Source organism: Pseudophryne corroboree, chromosome 5 (assembly GCF_028390025.1).
Source record: "Pseudophryne corroboree isolate aPseCor3 chromosome 5, aPseCor3.hap2, whole genome shotgun sequence".
Classification (NCBI taxonomy): Eukaryota; Metazoa; Chordata; class Amphibia; order Anura; family Myobatrachidae; genus Pseudophryne; species Pseudophryne corroboree.
This window is the reverse complement of record NC_086448.1, coordinates 180,824,720-180,843,521: the sequence shown is the minus strand read 5'-3', so window position 1 is coordinate 180,843,521 and position 18,802 is coordinate 180,824,720. Positions and strand designations below refer to the sequence as shown.

General features: G+C 44.2%; 1 protein-coding gene across 2 annotated transcripts in view; it reads left to right on the top strand.

Moving 5' to 3' along the window:
- PTPRN2 (protein tyrosine phosphatase receptor type N2) overlaps window positions 1–18,802 on the top strand; it is a 1,612,706-nt gene that overhangs the window by 283,001 nt on the left and 1,310,903 nt on the right. Inside the window, exon 2 of one of the 2 annotated variants that reach the window (XM_063921907.1) lies at window positions 2,135–2,185. The exons of the other annotated variant lie outside the window; for it this stretch is intronic. Within the exon in view, the coding sequence (XP_063777977.1) occupies window positions 2,135–2,185 (51 nt within the window). The remainder of the gene's footprint in view (window positions 1–2,134; window positions 2,186–18,802) is intronic. 2 annotated transcript variants of the gene reach the window in all.

Sequence of the window (18,802 nt, the reverse complement as noted above, 5' to 3'; positions counted from 1 at the left end):
CATGACTTGCACCAACTCCATACCTGGTACAAGAGGCCTTCCTGCAATGATATGGATCTCTGCATCCACTGAAATGTGCATTGCCTTAAATCTGGATCACACCCATTATCTGCCGTTAATAGTGGCACAGGAAACCCCATGCATTAAGCTCCAGGTGTTGCCTATAGAACCCTATGGGCTGTTTTATGCAGCCAGACCAGTCTCCTGGGTCATAACATAAGCCTGGAAGTCAGTACTTCGCAGGGACCACTCCCACGGCGTTCTATGGGTACGAAGACGTCTGAGAATGAGTGGTGTAAGAATATAGAGATGGTGATCTGAGGGATGCGAGGAGGTGGAAACAGGAGGGGTGATGCACACATACTGTATACCTGGCAACCTGGTGCGCCTCTGGTTACACTCGTTAACCGGCACACAGAGTGTGTGTGTGTGTGTGTGTGTGTGTGTGTGTGTGTGTGTGTACAGTATGTAAGAAATACAAGATGGGAGAGGGGAAGTGATGTTGGAGAAGGGACTGGGTTATCCTTCAGCCAGTGACATTACATACTGTATGCCATATATTAGGCAGAATAATAAAATAGATTTGATGTTGTACATCTTCAGCAAATGCAGATCATCTCTACACTGCAAACTGAACAAGTAGACTTGCTTTAGTGGGGTCACCAACATTACCAGTTTCCTGAGGAGCAAAATGTGCCTTTTTGCAGCTCCAGTTGTATGGGGAGTGGGTGAGGGGCATACTTTCCTACTTTTGAAAAAGCATTTCAGGGAGATTGTTAAGGTAACACCTATCAGCGCAGACGTGTACTCAGGGCAGCCAAGAGAAATCCTGGGCCCTGTTACAACTTTCTGTGCCCCCTGCCCCCACTGGAAGGGGTGTGGCCACAGCATGCTGCGGGCATGGCCACTCCTCTTTGGGGGCATGTGAAGCACCCACTCACAACTCCTCTTTGGGGGCATGTGAAGCACCCACTCACAGGAGCATGGCATGCCTCCCAGCCAGGGCAGTAGAGAGCCTGGCTGGGCCCAGGTACTTTTCAGTGGGCATGGCCTAATCAAAGAAGGCATGGACCTGGGCCCCCACTGGGCCCCTCTATCAGACCTGGGCCCAGGTAATTTGTACCTTCTCCCTCCCTCTCTCGACACCACTGTGTGTGCTGGTACACCGGAGAGGCATGTCCTGAAAATGACTTACATTCAAATGTAAATGAGCCCCAAAGTTGGTAAGAGCTACTTGTTTAAGACACTGATATTATTCAGGATTTTACAAAAGGTTCAATATACTGTAAGTGGCCACAAGAAACCTTATTAAAATGCATGTAGTCAACTATGGTCGGGGGTACCACGAGGGGGCGAGGCTTTTGGAGAGGTGGGGGGAGAGGATGTATGGGAAGATGAGCAAGAAGGGAGGAGAGGAAGATGATGGCAGAGGGGAGGAACATAGGAAGCAGGAGGTGAGACGCTGGCTAATGTAAGTCAGAGGAGAGGGGCCTGCTCACAGACAGAAATTAACTAGCCACTGATTGTGTCGGAGATGGGGCCAGAGCTGGGTACAGGGGAAGCAGGTGCAGGAGGGGCAACAGCACAAGTCCAGCATGAAGAATGTGACTGATGACCAGGATGCTGCCAGGACACTGTAACTATCCTATAAACAAAATCAGAGATATTGGGAGGAACACTCTGCCAAGCACTTGCTTCCAGCCCTCAAGGATGTGTGTGCAGTGTGCTCTAGTAGCCCTCAATGCAGAAAGATGTAGTGGCCCTGGTGGCAGATGGCACACTACCCCCCGGCCAGCCTGCCACTGTTGTGTATAACCCCTGAGTGGACTGATCCAGAGATAAATATGTCCAAATTCCAAAAGGTTTTCTGGTCATTTACAAATGAAAATGAAATCCCCTTAACGTCAGTGCAGGCCACAGGACACCCCCTTCAGTACAGGACGTAGATCTTCACATCTGGTAACCTCACCTCAACACCTATACTTGTAAGAATCAATAAATAAGTATTGTTGTATTTGCGATGATAAGATAATACGTATATTAATTAACATACAGTATTTTTATGTCCGTAACTGTGAAAATTGATACTGTTCACTTATTCACAGTTATACTAACAGCTGTTTCTCCTCTTTAGGCTGCTTATTTGAAGATGACCTCTGCAAGTCTTATGAGATGTGCTTGAATGGTAAGTCTATAAGAACGTTTACCAACTTGTGTTTCTGTCCAAGAATATGTCTGATTTAATATGGAGCTTTTATGTGAGGAATGTCATCCTTTATGGCAGTAAGTATAAGGTGGGATGTGTCACAAGACTTCGCTGGTTACTCCTGTAAATGAGCTGGTGAGGGGGTGGGGCAGCTGACGTGTTCCAGGTCTATTTATATACTAGTCGCCAATAAGCATATACCGGACATGATACAGTATATCTATAGTAAGTAAAGACCCAGTAGTTTTGTTTATTACATAACAAACGTTTTAGACACCTGGGGGGGATTAAAATGGGAACGAGATTTAGTGAGATAAAAAAAAAACACCTTGCTTACCTCTGGCCCAATTTTTGATTACCGCGGGTATGCTTATATTAAAAAAAAAAATACACTCAAATAAATTCTCCTAGAAACTTTCTAAACAATTTAATTAATAATGTCTCATAGATATAATTTCCCTTTACTAAATATAGGGGTGTAAAATAATTTAAGTAATTGTAATTATTTTTTTTTTATCCCCAGTAGAAACTTAGAATAACAAAAAAACAAAGTAAGTGGACCCAGGATCATATGTAGTCTAAAAACACACCATGGAAGAAATATTGGGCTGTCAGCATAGATAGCTCTCTCCTATGCCTTCTTCCTCTATACCTCACAAGGATCCGGTCAGGAGAGGGTTACGTTTAGGCTGTGATGGGGAAGGGGGAGGGGAGTTAGGTTTAGGCTGCAGAAAGGGAGGGTTAGGGGGGCATTGGGGGAAGGTAAGTATTCTTACCTAGTCCCTGTCAGGATTTTCCCAATCATGAGGCCGCAGTTGGTCTTGTGACCACCAGCATCCCGAACGCCGGCATATCATACCTAATCCACCTCACAGATCCGTCCCTCACATAGGGGAACCCACCTTACTTTTCATTCCTTAGTAACAGGTCCTCTTTAAGAAATTACAGTTCTGGATTGGGATTCACATAGTTTGACTCCTGATCTTCGGTATGACAATTCTGGTGGACAGAAGTGTGAATATTATCAACATGCTTCCAGATTTTTACGTGAAATAAAATAAAAAAGTTATTTGCATTTTGTTTCAGTACACTAGTGAAGTATCAGACTTGGAAGTAAACTTACTAAGCGGTAGGTTTGCAGGTGCTTGAAAACCCATGGACATTGCTGCAGATAGATGGTGGGTCCAGCATTTACTAATGGTCATTTTGGCCTTCTAAAGATAGGGGGTCATTCCGAGTTGTTCGCTCGGTAGAAATCTTCGCATCGCAGGGATTTTCCGCCTAATGCGCATGCGCAATGTCCGCACTGCGACTGCGCCAAGTAAATTTGCTATGCAGTTAGGATTTTTACTCACGGCTTTTTCATCGTTCTGGCGATCGTAATGTGATTGACAGGAAATGGGTGTTACTGGGCGGAAACAGGCCATTTTATGGGCGTGTGGGAAAAAACGCTACCGTTTCCGGAAAAAACGCAGGAGTGGCCGGAGAAACGGAGGAGTGTCTGGGCGAACGCTGGGTGTGTTTGTGACGTCAAACCAGGAACGACAAGCAGTGAAATGATCGCAGATGCCGAGTAAGTCTGGAGCTACTCAGAAACTGCTACGAGGTGTGTAATCGCAATATTGCGAATACATCGTTCGCAATTTTAAGATGCTAAGATTCACTCCCAGTAGGCGGCGGCTTAGCATGAGCAAATCTGCTAAAATCCGCTTGCGAGCGAACAACTCGGAATGACCCCCATAATCCTTTGCTGATCCTCATTGATTTCTATACTCCTATCCCACTGCAATCCTTCCATAAACCTGGTGTGCTTTAAAAGGGCTGCATGGATTCTTAGGGATAAAATTGATAAAACTTCTAAATTGAAAAGTGGTGATGTTGCCCATAGCAACCAGTCATTTTCTAGGATGCCATAGAGAAATGATAGAATCTGATTGGTTGCTATGGGCAGCATCACCACTTTTCAATTTTAGAAGCTTTAGTAAATTTACCTCTAAGAATCTGTGCAGGCTTCTATATTTTTAATATATGAAATAAAAAAAGGCAGGTCATTTTTTTGGGACAGGCTTGACCTCATTATTGTGACGGTTCTTAACTCAGAGTTTAGTAAAAATATCATTTGTATAAGTTAACTGGGGGAAAATCAGGTTGGCATTTTCTGTTCAAAAGTGTGACCCATCGGTGGTCTTGAGTTCAGTAACTCATGAGATGCTTAGTAATTGTACCCCTTGCAATAACAACCGAGCCGCTGCTTCTAGAAGGCTATTTTGAATTGAATGTAAAATGCCCCTTTTGCACATACAGTACAAATGTGTCCTCATACAACTAGCCTCAATATGCCATGTGGGGATCTGTTCAGTTTGCCGGCTGTTGGGATCTCAGCGGTCAGGATGTCGACGCCGGGATTCCGCAAGCTGGCAATGCCGCCAGCCGGAATACCGGCGCACAGGGGCTAGTTCCACTCATGGGTGTCAATGGCACCTATAGAGTGTGAATAGAACTTGTGGCGAGCACTGCTAACCCCGCTGCCGGCATTCTGACAGGCGGGATGCTGCAGTCGGGATACTGACAGTCGGCATCCCAGCCAGCGGCATTACGTATGTAATCCGCCATGTGATGAGAGGCGCAAGTGAGCCAACAGGTCCCGTGCGATTCTGCATCTTTTCCCCCAATGTGATATATCAGGAGACTGTGTTAATTAAACCAAAAAAGGGGAAAAATGGGGGGAGGGACTACAAGTAGTTGCTTAGTTGGGCGCACAAATGAAATTCATATTAATTTTATTACCTTTAAAACTTAGCTTTTATTGCTTCACCTTCTAAAATGCCCCCTTTATATGGGGATTACACAGCAAAACATAGAGGTTAAAATTGATACCTACAAACATAAACGTGAAAAGAAAGAATATAAGTGTGAAAAGATTTAAAAGGCGGTACTTCCACTATTACTCTGGCAAGGTGTAGGAACAGAGTTGTTTATCTAGCACATAAGTGTCTCAAATACATTGAATGGGAAACCCTCTAATATAGTGCAATTTTAATCATGCACGGGACAGGAAATAATTCTCTGGGTGTATATGCTGATATTACAGATTTATAAATGCCATATGTTGACAGGTTCAAATGTGAGGACTCATTGTAATAAATCACTGCTCTGAATCCATTGTGTGTTTGTTTGTGTTTTCACTTATGTAATCAAACTTTAGTGTTCATTGCATCAATGTAATGCACACATTCAATTGATATTCTGTGTCACCAAAATATAGTGAGATGGACAGAGATAAATATTGTTGGGGTGAGATTTCTTTTATTCACATATTCATCATACTCCCTGAATTGATATGGGTAACGAGCTAATCAGTCTCGCGGTTGTCAGTGTCTCTAATTACACTACTGTTATCACTGAAATGCTACAGTGGTCTGTATTTCCTGTGCTATATAGCAGGAAAATATCCGTTACAATGATTTTTATCTCAGACTCCACCTGTGTTTAGATATGTTGTATCAGGATATAAGAGTCAGTACTTTTGCTAAACGTATCCCTGATTTGTAGCAATAGTGCAATGTGACAACCTGTGTTTACTGTTTTGTAGCACAGAATAACTATTCGTTACTAAAGATCTTTCTTCAGATTACAACCATGCTAATTGCGGTATATCAGAATATATTAACCAGTTCCCTTCCTTTGCGTGTCACTCAATCATATACAAGGGCTGGCAATTCTACATAATCATTTGTACCATTTCAGGATATTAATATATGTGTGCAATTAAGAAGCTTAACAGAGCGATGTTATTATGATATTAGTGTTGCATTACCAACTATCATACTAAATCTGACACAATGGCTAGACTCTGCTGACAATCTCACAGTGCTGCTGCTGGCGGCAACAGCACGTGTTAATCACTTGGATACAAAGTTACCCAGAGAAATTGTATACAATCTATGTGCTACCTAATGCCCTACACTGACACTTGTTTAATTATCCTCACTATGCGAGGGTGCCAGTGGAGGACTGTTAGTATATCTTTCTACATAAATAATTCTACACCATTGCTTAATTAAGAGTGTGGAAGGCCGCCGAAATTTCGGCGGCCTTCCACACTCTTAATTAAGCAATGGTGTAGAATTATTTATGTAGAAAGATATACTAACAGTCCTCCACTGGCACCCTCGCATAGTGAGGATAATTAAACAAGTGTCAGTGTAGGGCATTAGGTAGCACATAGATTGTATACAATTTCTCTGGGTAACTTTGTATCCAAGTGATTAACACGTGCTGTTGCCGCCAGCAGCAGCACTGTGAGATTGTCAGCAGAGTCTAGCCATTGTGTCAGATTTAGTATGATAGTTGGTAATGCAACACTAATATCATAATAACATCGCTCTGTTAAGCTTCTTAATTGCACACATATATTAATATCCTGAAATGGTACAAATGATTATGTAGAATTGCCAGCCCTTGTATATGATTGAGTGACACGCAAAGGAAGGGAACTGGTTAATATATTCTGATATACCGCAATTAGCATGGTTGTAATCTGAAGAAAGATCTTTAGTAACGAATAGTTATTCTGTGCTACAAAACAGTAAACACAGGTTGTCACATTGCACTATTGCTACAAATCAGGGATACGTTTAGCAAAAGTACTGACTCTTATATCCTGATACAACATATCTAAACACAGGTGGAGTCTGAGATAAAAATCATTGTAACGGATATTTTCCTGCTATATAGCACAGGAAATACAGACCACTGTAGCATTTCAGTGATAACAGTAGTGTAATTAGAGACACTGACAACCGCGAGACTGATTAGCTCGTTACCCATATCAATTCAGGGAGTATGATGAATATGTGAATAAAAGAAATCTCACCCCAACAATATTTATCTCTGTCCATCTCACTATATTTTGGTGACACAGAATATCAATTGAATGTGTGCATTACATTGATGCAATGAACACTAAAGTTTGATTACATAAGTGAAAACACAAACAAACACACAATGGATTCAGAGCAGTGATTTATTACAATGAGTCCTCACATTTGAACCTGTCAACATATGGCATTTATAAATCTGTAATATCAGCATATACACCCAGAGAATTATTTCCTGTCCCGTGCATGATTAAAATTGCACTATATTAGAGGGTTTCCCATTCAATGTATTTGAGACACTTATGTGCTAGATAAACAACTCTGTTCCTACACCTTGCCAGAGTAATAGTGGAAGTACCGCCTTTTAAATCTTTTCACACTTATATTCTTTCTTTTCACGTTTATGTTTGTAGGTATCAATTTTAACCTCTATGTTTTGCTGTGTAATCCCCATATAAAGGGGGCATTTTAGAAGGTGAAGCAATAAAAGCTAAGTTTTAAAGGTAATAAAATTAATATGAATTTCATTTGTGCGCCCAACTAAGCAACTACTTGTAGTCCCTCCCCCCATTTTTCCCCTTTTTTGGTTGCATTAAATTGAGTTGCATATGGGCTGCACCCCCACAGCTTACCTCTAGTATTAGAGTGAGATATCTCAATGGGGTCCATCTAGTCGATACAAATAACTGACTGTGCGTATAGTGTGCAGATACACTCTTTTTTCTCTTTTCCAGACTGTGTTAATTAACCTGATATGCGACACTTGTATATCTGTGTGCAACTGAGTCTGTTTACAGAGCACAACAGAACTTGGTGTGGAATAAAGCCACTGCCGCTGTATCTTAGTAAAATATATACAGGTTCAGACTCAGTTGCACACAGATATACAAGTGTCGCATAGCAAATGAATCAGCACAGTCTCCCTGCCTGGTGCTAGCATGGTCGCGCAGGACCTGTTGGCTCACCTGCGTATGAGGACACATCTGTATGCATGCTTTCATTCTTTATTTTCACGCAGGTAATTTCAGCAATATGCATATTATAATATATGTAATCTGGGCCGTCTCTACACCTTGTGGCGCCCAGTGCGAAAGTTTCCACTGCCCCCCCCATGGCAAAACAGTTAGTGCGCGCCGGAGAGGTGCTTTAAAAATAGGGGCGTGGCTTCATATGGGAAGGGCGTGGCCACAGTTATGCCCCCAGTAGCTGTGCCCCCAGATTTGCCCCAAGTAGTTGAGCCCCCAGTAGATTTGCCCCCAGTACATTTGCCCCCTGTAGCTGTGCCACCTGTAGCTATGCCCCCAGTAGATTTGCCCCAGTAGTTGTGCCCCCTATAGCTATGCCCCCAGTAGATTTGCCCCAGTAGTTGTGCCCCATCGCTGTGCCCCCTGTTGCTTTGCCCCCAGTAGTTGTGCCCCCTGTCGCTGTGCCTCCAGTAGTTGTGCCCCCTGTAGCTATGCCCCCAGTAGATTTGCCCCAGTAGTTGTGCCCCTGTTGCTTTACCCCCAGTAGTTGTGCCCTCTGTTGCTGTGACCCCAGTAGTTGTGCCCCCTGTCGCTGTGCCCCCAGTAGTTGTGCCCCCTGTAGCTATGCCCCCAGTAGATTTGCCCCAGTAGTTGTGACCCCTGTTGCTGTGCCCCCTGTTGCTTTGCCCCCAGTAGTTGTGCCCTCTGTTGCTGTGCCCCCTGTTGCTTTGCCCACAGTAGTTGTGCCCCCTGTTGCTGTGCCCCTTAGTAGCCGCTTACAAACACACACCAAAATAAAAAAACAATACTTACCACTGCCCCGCTCCTGCTTTCCGACCGCTGCTACTGCTGCTCCATCTGGCCTCCCGCGGCTCTTCTCATTGGGAGAGACGTCATGACGTCTCTCCCATAGCAGCGCCGCACAGACACTAGAGGTCAATAATGACCTCTAGTGTCAATCACTGGAGCTGGCTGCAGCGGACGCCCACACAGCCCACGGCGTCTGCTGCAGCCAGGGAGCGGGGTGCGGGTAGGCGGCGGTGCCTGCGGGGAGACTGCGGCCGCGCCCCCAGGCCGCAACGCCCCGGGCACATGCACTGCTTGCCCGCACCAATAACCGCTCCTGCGTGTAACCTTAAATATAGTTCACAGAGGCATAGTGTGCATGTATCCATTTACAAGGCACACATATTTTACATTTGAATTTACACTTTGTAAGTAAATTATATATATGTTTAACCCAAACTACTAATGTGTATCAAAAGGCTTGGCTAAAGTTCTTGCCCATGTCCTTACTGTGAACGATAATGAATTGCCTGAAAAAGTACAAGGCGTCACACATGTCAAATATCCACAGCTTAAAATGTTGCAGTCTAACAAATGTGCTATACATATAACAATATTGCACAAATAATCTTTAACCACTTAACTGACGATTTTTTGCTTCAAAACTGTTAACATTGTTTTTCTTATTGTTTTCTATAATTATTAATATTTAAATATTATATTATGCACATCTGCAGAACAAATCTCCTCGTGAATAACTGGGGGACACAATGGGGCGATGCGTTCGTATGTGATCTAACCATGCCAGTTAAGTGGTTAAAAAATAAATGGCTTCTTTCCAAAGCTGAAAAACTTCAGACTGTTGGATTTAAACTGTATTGAAATATGAATTGACTTTAAACATGAATGGATTCTTCTATGAAGCTGTATGCCGTCCAAGCCTCTAGAAGCAGCAGCAGAGTATAACAGTACAGCAAGCAATTAAATCAGCATGAAGTCATCATACAAGGTGGTTAGATGCCTGATTGAAATGACTATGAATAACGGCATCCGAATAGCTTTCTTTTCTTTCTAAACCCCCTTTGCGTCTGCACAGTAATCATGGCATGATATGATTGGATAAGCTACTATCTCTGAGAATTATATTTACCCTTAAACAATTATCTGTAAGATTTAAGCAATTTTTTTGGAAATCTTGTTTTCCCGGATCTGCCTATCAATTGACTATTTGATTCCCTTATCTAATGACCATAGACAACTTTTTAGACTTGAAAGTAAATGTATACAATAATGTTATAGTTACAGTAAGCTTATAGTTTGGCAAACACATTTCAAAACTGTTGTCAATAAAATAAGCAACACAACTATAGCTACAAAATAATCACTGTATTAGTATTATTTGATAGCCAAGGTCTCCCAGGCAAAAATCTCCCTGGGATCAAGAAGTCCGCACAATGTTGTCTAGGGGGTAGGTTTACTAAAGTTTCTAAAAAATAAAAAGTGGTGGTGTTGCCGATAGCAACCAATCAGATTCTAGCTATCATTTCTCTATTGCATTCTAGAAAATGCTGGAGTGCTTTGAGCAACACCACCACCTATCTGCTCTAGAAGCCTAAGTAACTCTACCCATTAGTCTTACCTGATTTCTTCAACATTTGAACTTGGTCTTGTAGATTAGTGGGTGAGAAGCTTTTTAATAAACGTTGCACCCTTTCCAATAAACAAATACATTTATTAAAGTGGGATATTTTTTTTAGAATTGGTGATGTTGCCCATAGCAACCAATCAGATTCTTTCTATTATCTACTAGAAGCAACTAGATAAATGTTAAGTAGAATCTGATTGATTGGTTGCTATGGCAAACATCACCATTTCTAAAATAAACTCCCACCTTATTAAATTTACCCCACTGTTTGTGCAGGTCTCTACAGGAGCGTAACCTTCTTTCACTTACACTTAGATGAATGACTCCTTTTTACAATTATTCATGTAATATGGTTGTTTATAAGGCCATCTGTAATCCATTATGTTTAGCTGGCAACCACGGATGCCAGAACATAAATCCTGCCATTTCTGTCCTTGTATAATATATTTTCTTGGAACAGAGGAGAACAAGTGTATAATTTTTGCTAAATAAGCAATGACAATATATATTGGGCAAATCCTTTACTTTCTCCATGAAGGCTCTAAAATGCTCAACAGAACAATGTGTCACTTTCTTTCATTCTATAGCCAATTAAGTGGCTACTATACTCATCATGTGTAATGGGAACAGATCTTTTCTGAGAGCATTTCTTAACATCTACAATATTTTCAGGATGTAAGATTTCTTTCTCAAAAGACCTAATTTGTATTCTGTATGTTTCCTTTGTAAAGTTATACATCAGTCACCACATACTGAAGAAGAATATTGTATTAGTTTGGTGTATTACAAGCTTTATATGGATTTATTGCACTGATATGGGCTGTGTTCGCTTTGTTGTTGTTATGAACTATCCTGCAAGCTATGAAATGCGGTTCATTTGAAGGACATGTTTTGATCTTAAAAGTATACCTACAAACTTGAGGTAGAACTCATTGGAGGCCTAAATTTTGTTGTTACTTTAGATCTGTACTGGAAGAGGTGATAACCATGCAAGTGACTGATTCCCCTCTGCCTAGGGTGTTGATTTAAGAACTAGGGGCCTATTTATTAAACCTATAAACCATTCTCTGCATGAAAAGTAATCAATTACTCCTTTCATGCATGAATTATGATAACCTAATGTTTTTATTAGTCTTCAAGGTTTATAAAAACACAAAAAAGTATTTTTTAATTATTAAATGAAACAAGTTATACACATGTCCACTTGAGTGGACATCATGCATCTGCAACATAAAACATTTCCCTAATATTTGGAACAGTGGGCCTTAAAAAAGTTAGCAATTGGACAAAACTGTTGCACTGCAGGTGGGGCAGATGTAACATGTGCAGAGAGATTTTGATTTAGGTGGGTTATATTATTTCTGTGCATGGCAAATACCTGCTGCTTAATTTCTACACTGCCATTTAGATTTTAGAGTTTGAACACACCCCACCCAAATCCTATCTCTCTGCACATGTGAAATCTGTCCCATCTGCAGTGCAACATGGTTTTGCTCAATTGGTAACTTTTTGGGGTCGCTAACATACTTGAATAACCCCCTGTATTTTAACCGTGAAAGGATAGTTTCTCTAACGTCCTAGTGGATGCTGGGGACTCTGTAAGGACCATGGGGAATAGACGGGCTCCGCAGGAGACATGGGCACTTTAAGAAAGAATTTAAATTCTGGTGTGCTCTGGCTCCTCCCTCTATGTCCCTCCTCCAGACCTCAGTTTGAATCTCTGCCCGGACGAGCTGGGTGCTTTTCAGTGAGCTCTCCTGAGCTTGCTGTGAGAAAGTATTTTGTTAGGTTTTTTATTTTCAGGGAGCTCTGCTGGCAACAGACTCCCTGCATCGTGGGACAGAGGGGAGAGAAGCAGCCCTACTCTCTGAAGCTAGGTCCTGCTTCTTAGGCTACTGGATACCATTAGCTCCAGAGGGATCGTACACAGGATCTCACCCTCGTCGTCCGATCCCAGAGCCGGAAGACAGAAGCCGGGTGAGTATGAGAAGCAAGAAGACTTCGAAATCGGCAGCAGAAGACTCCGGTCTTCACTGAGGTAATGCACAGCACTGCAGCTGTGCGCCATTGCTCCCACACACCTCACATACTCCGGTCACTGTAAGGGTGCAGGGCGCAGGGGGGGGGGGGGGCGCCCTGGTCAGCATTTGGACCTCTTTTTGGCAAAAGTGAACATATATACAGTTGGGCACTGTATATATGTATGAGCCCCCGCCAAGAAAATACATATTTAAGCGGGACAGAAGCCCGCCGTTGAGGGGCAGGGCTTCTTCCTCAGCACTCACCAGCGCCATTTTTTCTCCACAGCTCCGCTGAGAGGAAGCTCCCCAGGCTATCCCCTGCAGATACACGGTAGAAGAGGGTAAAAAGAGAGGGGGGGCACATAATTAGGCGCAAAAATCAATATAACAGCAGCTACTGGGTTAACATTAAGTTACTGTGTTATTCCTGGGTTTATAGCGCTGGGGTGTGTGCTGGCATACTCTCTCTCTGTCTCTCCAAAGGGCCTTGTGGGGGGAACTGTCTTCAAAAAGGGCATTCCCTGTGTGTGTGGTGTGTCGGTACGCTTGTGTCGACATGTTTGACGAGGAAGGCTATGTGGAAGCAGAGCGGGAGCAAATGAATGTGGTGTCTCCGCCGACGGCGCCGACACCTGATTGGATGGATATGTGGAAGGTTTTAAATGATAATGTTAATTCCTTGCATAAAAGGTTGGAAAAAGCTGAAGCCTCAGGACAGTCATGGTCTCAGCCCGAGCCTGATCCTATGTCGCAGAGGCCGTCAGGGTCTCAGAAGCGCCCACTATCCCAAATTGTTGACACAGATACCGACATGGATTCTGATTCCAGTGTCGATTACGATGATGCAAAGTTACAGACAAAATTGGCTAAATCCATCCGGTATATGATTATAGCAATTAAGGATGTGTTGCACATCACAGAGGAAACCCCAGTCCCTGACAAGAGGGTTCATATGTATGGGGAAAAGTGGCAGGTGGTGACCTTTCCCCCTTCACATGAGCTAAATGAGTTATGTGAAAAGGCTTGGGAATCTCCAGATAAAAAACTGCAGATTTCCAAACGGATTCTTATGGCGTATCCTTTCCCGCCAACGGACAGGTTATGCTGGGAATCCTCCCCTAGGGTGGACAAAGCTTTAACATGCTTATCCAAGAAGGTAGCCCTGCCGTCACAGGACACGGCTACCCTCAAAGATGCTGCGGATAGAAAGCAGGAGGGTACCCTGAAGTCCATTTATACACATTCAGGTACCTTACTGAGGCCGACGATCGCGTCGGCCTGGGTGTGTAGTGCTGTAGCAGCATGGACGGACACCCTGTCTGAGGAACTTGATACCTTAGACAAGGATACTATATTATTGACCCTGGGGCATATAAAAGACGCTGTCCTATATATGAGAGATGCTCAAAGAGACATTAGTCTACTGGGTTCTAGAATAAATGCTATGTCGATTTCTGCCAGAAGGGTCCTGTGGACTCGGCAATGGACAGGTGATGCCGACTCAAAAAGGCACATGGAGGTTTTACCTTACAAGGGTGAGGAATTGTTTGGGGAGGGTCTCTCGGACCTGGTCTCCACAGCTACTGCTGGAAAGTCAAATTTTTTGCCATATGTTTCCTCACAGCCTAAGAAAGCACCGTATTACCAAATGCAGTCCTTTCGATCACAGAAAAGCAAGAAAGTCCGAGGTGCGTCCTTTCTTGCCAGGGGCAGGGGCAGAGAAAAGAAGCTGCACAACACAGCTGGTTCCCAGGAACAGAAGTCCTCCCCGGCTTCCACAAAATCCACCGCATGACGCTGGGGCTCCACAGGCGGAGCTAGGCCCGGTGGGGGCGCATCTCCGAAATTTCAGCCACAAGTGGGTTCACTCCCAGTTGGATCCCTGGGCAATAGATATTGTGTCTCAGGGATACAAGCTGGAATTCGAAGAGATGCCCCCTCACCGATACCTCAAATCGGCCCTGCCAGCTTCCCCCTCGAGAGGGAAATAGTGTTAACTGCAATTCACAAATTGTATCTTCAACAGGTGGTGGTCAAGGTTCCCCTCCTTCAACAAGGAAGGGGTTATTATTCGACCATGTTTGTAGTACCGAAACCGGACGGTTCGGTCAGACCCATATTGAATTTAAAATCCCTGAACATGTACCTGAAAAGGTTCCGGTTCAAGATGGAATCGCTCAGAGCGGTCATCGCAAGCCTGGAAGGGGGGGATTTTATGGTGTCTCTGGACATAAAGGATGCATACCTTCATGTCCCCATTTATCCACCTCATCAGGCGTACCTCAGATTTGTGGTACAGGATTGTCATTACCAATTTCAGACGTTGCCGTTTGGTCTCTCCACGGCTCCGAGAATATTTACCAAGGTAATGGCGGAAATGATGGTACTCCTGCGGAAGCAAGGGGTCACAATTATCCCATACTTGGACGATCTCCTCATAAAAGCGAGGTCAAGAGAGCAGTTGCTGATCAGTGTAGCACGTTCTCTGGAAGTGTTATGGCAACATGGCTGGATTCTAAATATTCCAAAGTCGCAGTTGATTCCTACGACTCGTCTGCCTTTCCTGGGCATGATTCTGGACACAGACCAGAAAAGGGTTTATCTCCCGATAGAGAAAGCTCAGGAACTCATGACACTGGTCAGAAACCTATTAAAACCAAAACAGGTGTCAGTGCATCACTGCACTCGAGTCCTGGGAAAGATGGTGGCATCATACGAGGCCATTCCCTTCGGCAGGTTCCATGCGAGGACTTTTCAATGGGACTTACTGGACAAATGGTCCGGATCACATCTTCAGATGCATCGGTTAATCACCCTATCCCCCAGGACCAGGGTGTCTCTCCTGTGGTGGCTGCAGAGTGCTCACCTTCTCGAGGGCCGCAGATTCGGCATTTAGGACTGGGTCCTGGTGACCATGGATGCAAGCCTCTGAGGGTGGGGAGCAGTCACACAGGGAAGAAATTTCCAAGGTCTGTGGTCAAGTCAGGAGACTTGCCTTCACATCAACATCCTGGAACTAAGGGCCATATACAAGAAGTCTTCACGCAGATTGCAAGTCGGTGGGAACTGCCACAGGTGGACATGATGGCATCCCGCCTCAACAAAAAGCTACAGAGGTATTGCGCCATGTCAAGAAACCCTCAGGCGATAGCTGTGGACGCACTGGTGACACCGTGGGTGTTCCAGTCGGTCTATGTATTTCCTCCTCTTCCTCTCATACCCAAGGTGCTGAGAATCATAAGAAAAAGAGGAGTGAGAACAATACTCATTGTTCCGGATTGGCCAAGAAGGACTTGGTATCCAGATCTGCAAGAAATGCTCACAGAGGACCCGCGGCCTCTTCCTCTAAGACAGGACTTGTTGCAACAGGGACCCTGTCTGTTCCAAGACTTACCGCGGCTGCGTTTGACGGCATGGCGGTTGAACGCCGGATCCTAGCAGAGAAAGGCATTCCGGATGAGGTTATTCCTACGCTGATAATGGCTAGGAAGGACATGACAGCTCAACATTATCACCGTATATGGCGAAAATGTGTTGCTTGGTGTGAGGCCAGGAATGCCCCTACGGAGGAATTCCAGCTGGGCCGTTTCCTTCACTTCCTACAGTCAGGAGTGACTTTGGGCCTAAAATTGGGTTCCATTAAGGTCCAGATTTCGGCCCTATCCATTTTCTTTCAAAAAGAGCTGGCTTCTCTACCTGAAGTTCAGACGTTTGTAAAGGGAGTGCTGCATATTCAGCCCCCTTTTGTGCCTCCAGTGGTACCTTGGGATCTTAACGTGGTGTTGAGTTTCCTGAAATTCCACTGGTTTGAACCACTCACAACGGTGGAATTTAAATATCTCACGTGGAAGGTGGTCATGCTACTAGCCTTGGCTTCGGCTAGGCGTGTGTCAGAATTGGTGGCTTTGTCACATAAAAGCCCCTATCTGGTTTTCCATGCGGACAGAGCAGAATTGAGGACCCGTCCACAATTCCTACCGAAAGTGGTTTCATCTTTTCATATAAACCAACCTATTGTGGTGCCTGTGGCTACTACTGACTTGGAGGATTCCGAGTTGCTTGATGTGGTCAGGGCTTTGAAGGTTTATGTAGCCAGAACGGCTAGCGTCAGGAAAACAGAGTCTTTGTTTATCCTGTATGCTTCCAACAGGCTTGGTGCTCCTGCTTCAAAGCAAACTATTGCTCGCTGGGTCTGTAACATGATTCAGCAGGCTCATTCTGCGGCTGGATTGCCGCTGCCAAAATCAGTTAAGGCCCATTCCACTAGGAAGGTGGGCTCTTCTTGGGCGGCTGCCCGAGGGGTCTCGGCATTACAGCTGTGCCGAGCGGCTACTTGGTCAGGTTCAAACACGTTTGCAAAGTTCTATAAGTTTGATACCCTGGCTGAGGAGGACCTTGGGTTTGCTCAATCGGTGCTGCAGAGTCATCCGCACTCTCCTGCCCGTTTGGGAGCTTTGGTATAATCCCCATGGTCCTTACAGAGTCCCCAGCATCCACTAGGACGTTAGAGAAAATAAGATTTTACTTACCGGTAAATCTATTTTTCGTAGTCCGTAGTGGACGCTGGGCGCCCGTCCCAAGTGCGGACTTCTTCTGCAATACTTGTATATAGTTATTGCTGCAATAAGGGTTATGTTATAGTTGCATCAGGATTGAATGACTGGGTAAGTTTATCACAAGTTATACGGTGTGATTGGTGTGGCTGGTATATATCTTGCCCTGGATTACCAAAATCCTTTCCTTGTACTGTCAGCTCTTCCGGGCACAGTTTCTCTAACTGAGGTCTGGAGGAGGGACATAGAGGGAGGAGCCAGAGCACACCAGAATCTAAATTCTTTCTTAAAGTGCCCATGTCTCCTGCGGAGCCCGTCTATTCCCCATGGTCCTTACGGAGTCCCCAGCATCCACTACGGACTACGAGAAATAGATTTACCGGTAAGTAAAATCTTATTTTTAGGTTTTTTTGCAAAAAAAAAGCAAGGTAATAGAAAAATTTAAAAAAACAACAGCACATTACTGGTAAGGTTCCACTTTGTTCTTATCTTTTCTTCTCCAGAAACAAAATGCTTAAGACACTGTATGCAGTGTACTGAACAGTGACGTAACTTCTAGAAACAGTGGAAGCACTGGCTTCCGGGGTCCAGCTGTCAGGGGGTACCTAGGAGGAAAGATGAAGTTGCAGGGGCGTTTTAAGAGAGGAGGGGGCCCGTGTGCAGACTCTGGGTGGGCCCCCTCCTCTCCACAGCGCCGTATGCTCAGGCATTGAGCTGGAGTCTACTGCACATGCGCAGGTCTCCGGAAACATGGCGCCTCCCATGGTCCGGTGACAAATTTTGAACTGCGCTTGCCATATTTGGTTGGATTTTTGCCGCAAAGGCAGTGGCTGTAGCGCTAGTCGTGGGACTCCAGAAAGGTATGTATATGCAAAATGGGCGCAGTGTGTGTGGTGTGGGCTTCCCCTGGACACAGGGGCCCGCGTGCACTGCACACATTGCACCCATGATAGAAACGCCAATGCCAAGGGGGCTGCTAAACTAGGACAGATCTCTCTCCACTCATTTCATAGTGATTTGCTGCAATCACTGGTGACTGCTGTCTTTGCTTACAAGCCCACTTTGTAGCTCCTTGAGCTGAAGAGTCTTGGAATGTGTGATAGCTCTGCTGTTATGTCTTCTATGATGACAAAAAGGAAAGCAATTTTTTTTTAACGTGCATTAATTGTTAAGAAAACCCACAACTTTTAGGGCTCTATTTATTACACTGGTCAACAACAACAAAAAATGTTTGGAGTCTATATTTTAATGACTATTTTCTGATTCTCTATATCGAAAAATAACCAAAACTTTAATTTATTTTTTAAAAACTTTGCTTTTGTCCCTTTTACAATGATCAATAAATATTAAAGTTTTTGAATGACCATATAAGGAGAAGCGTGTTTTAGTAAGTAAAGGAGGGGACGAGCGTGGGGAAAGCAAGTGGTTACAGGCTAGGAGGGGGGGGCACCATGTACTATTTTGACTCTGGGCACCTGGTAAGAATTTATGCCCCTGGTACTGTACTTCGTTTTACGTGTACAAGCTGCATCGTAGCACATGTTAGCATGTTTGACATCCTAATGCTTTGGCCAGTGATTTCCAACACATGGAACCTGATTTCAGGGGTTACGTTTGACACAGCCCTGCACTTCAACCAAGGTGGTTTCTTATTTGGTCTTCCTATTTGCTGTTGCTCCATAGAGCCTGCAATGGATGCTTTGAAATAAAGCTGTCAAAACTGGCATATATGACTATTATTTGAGG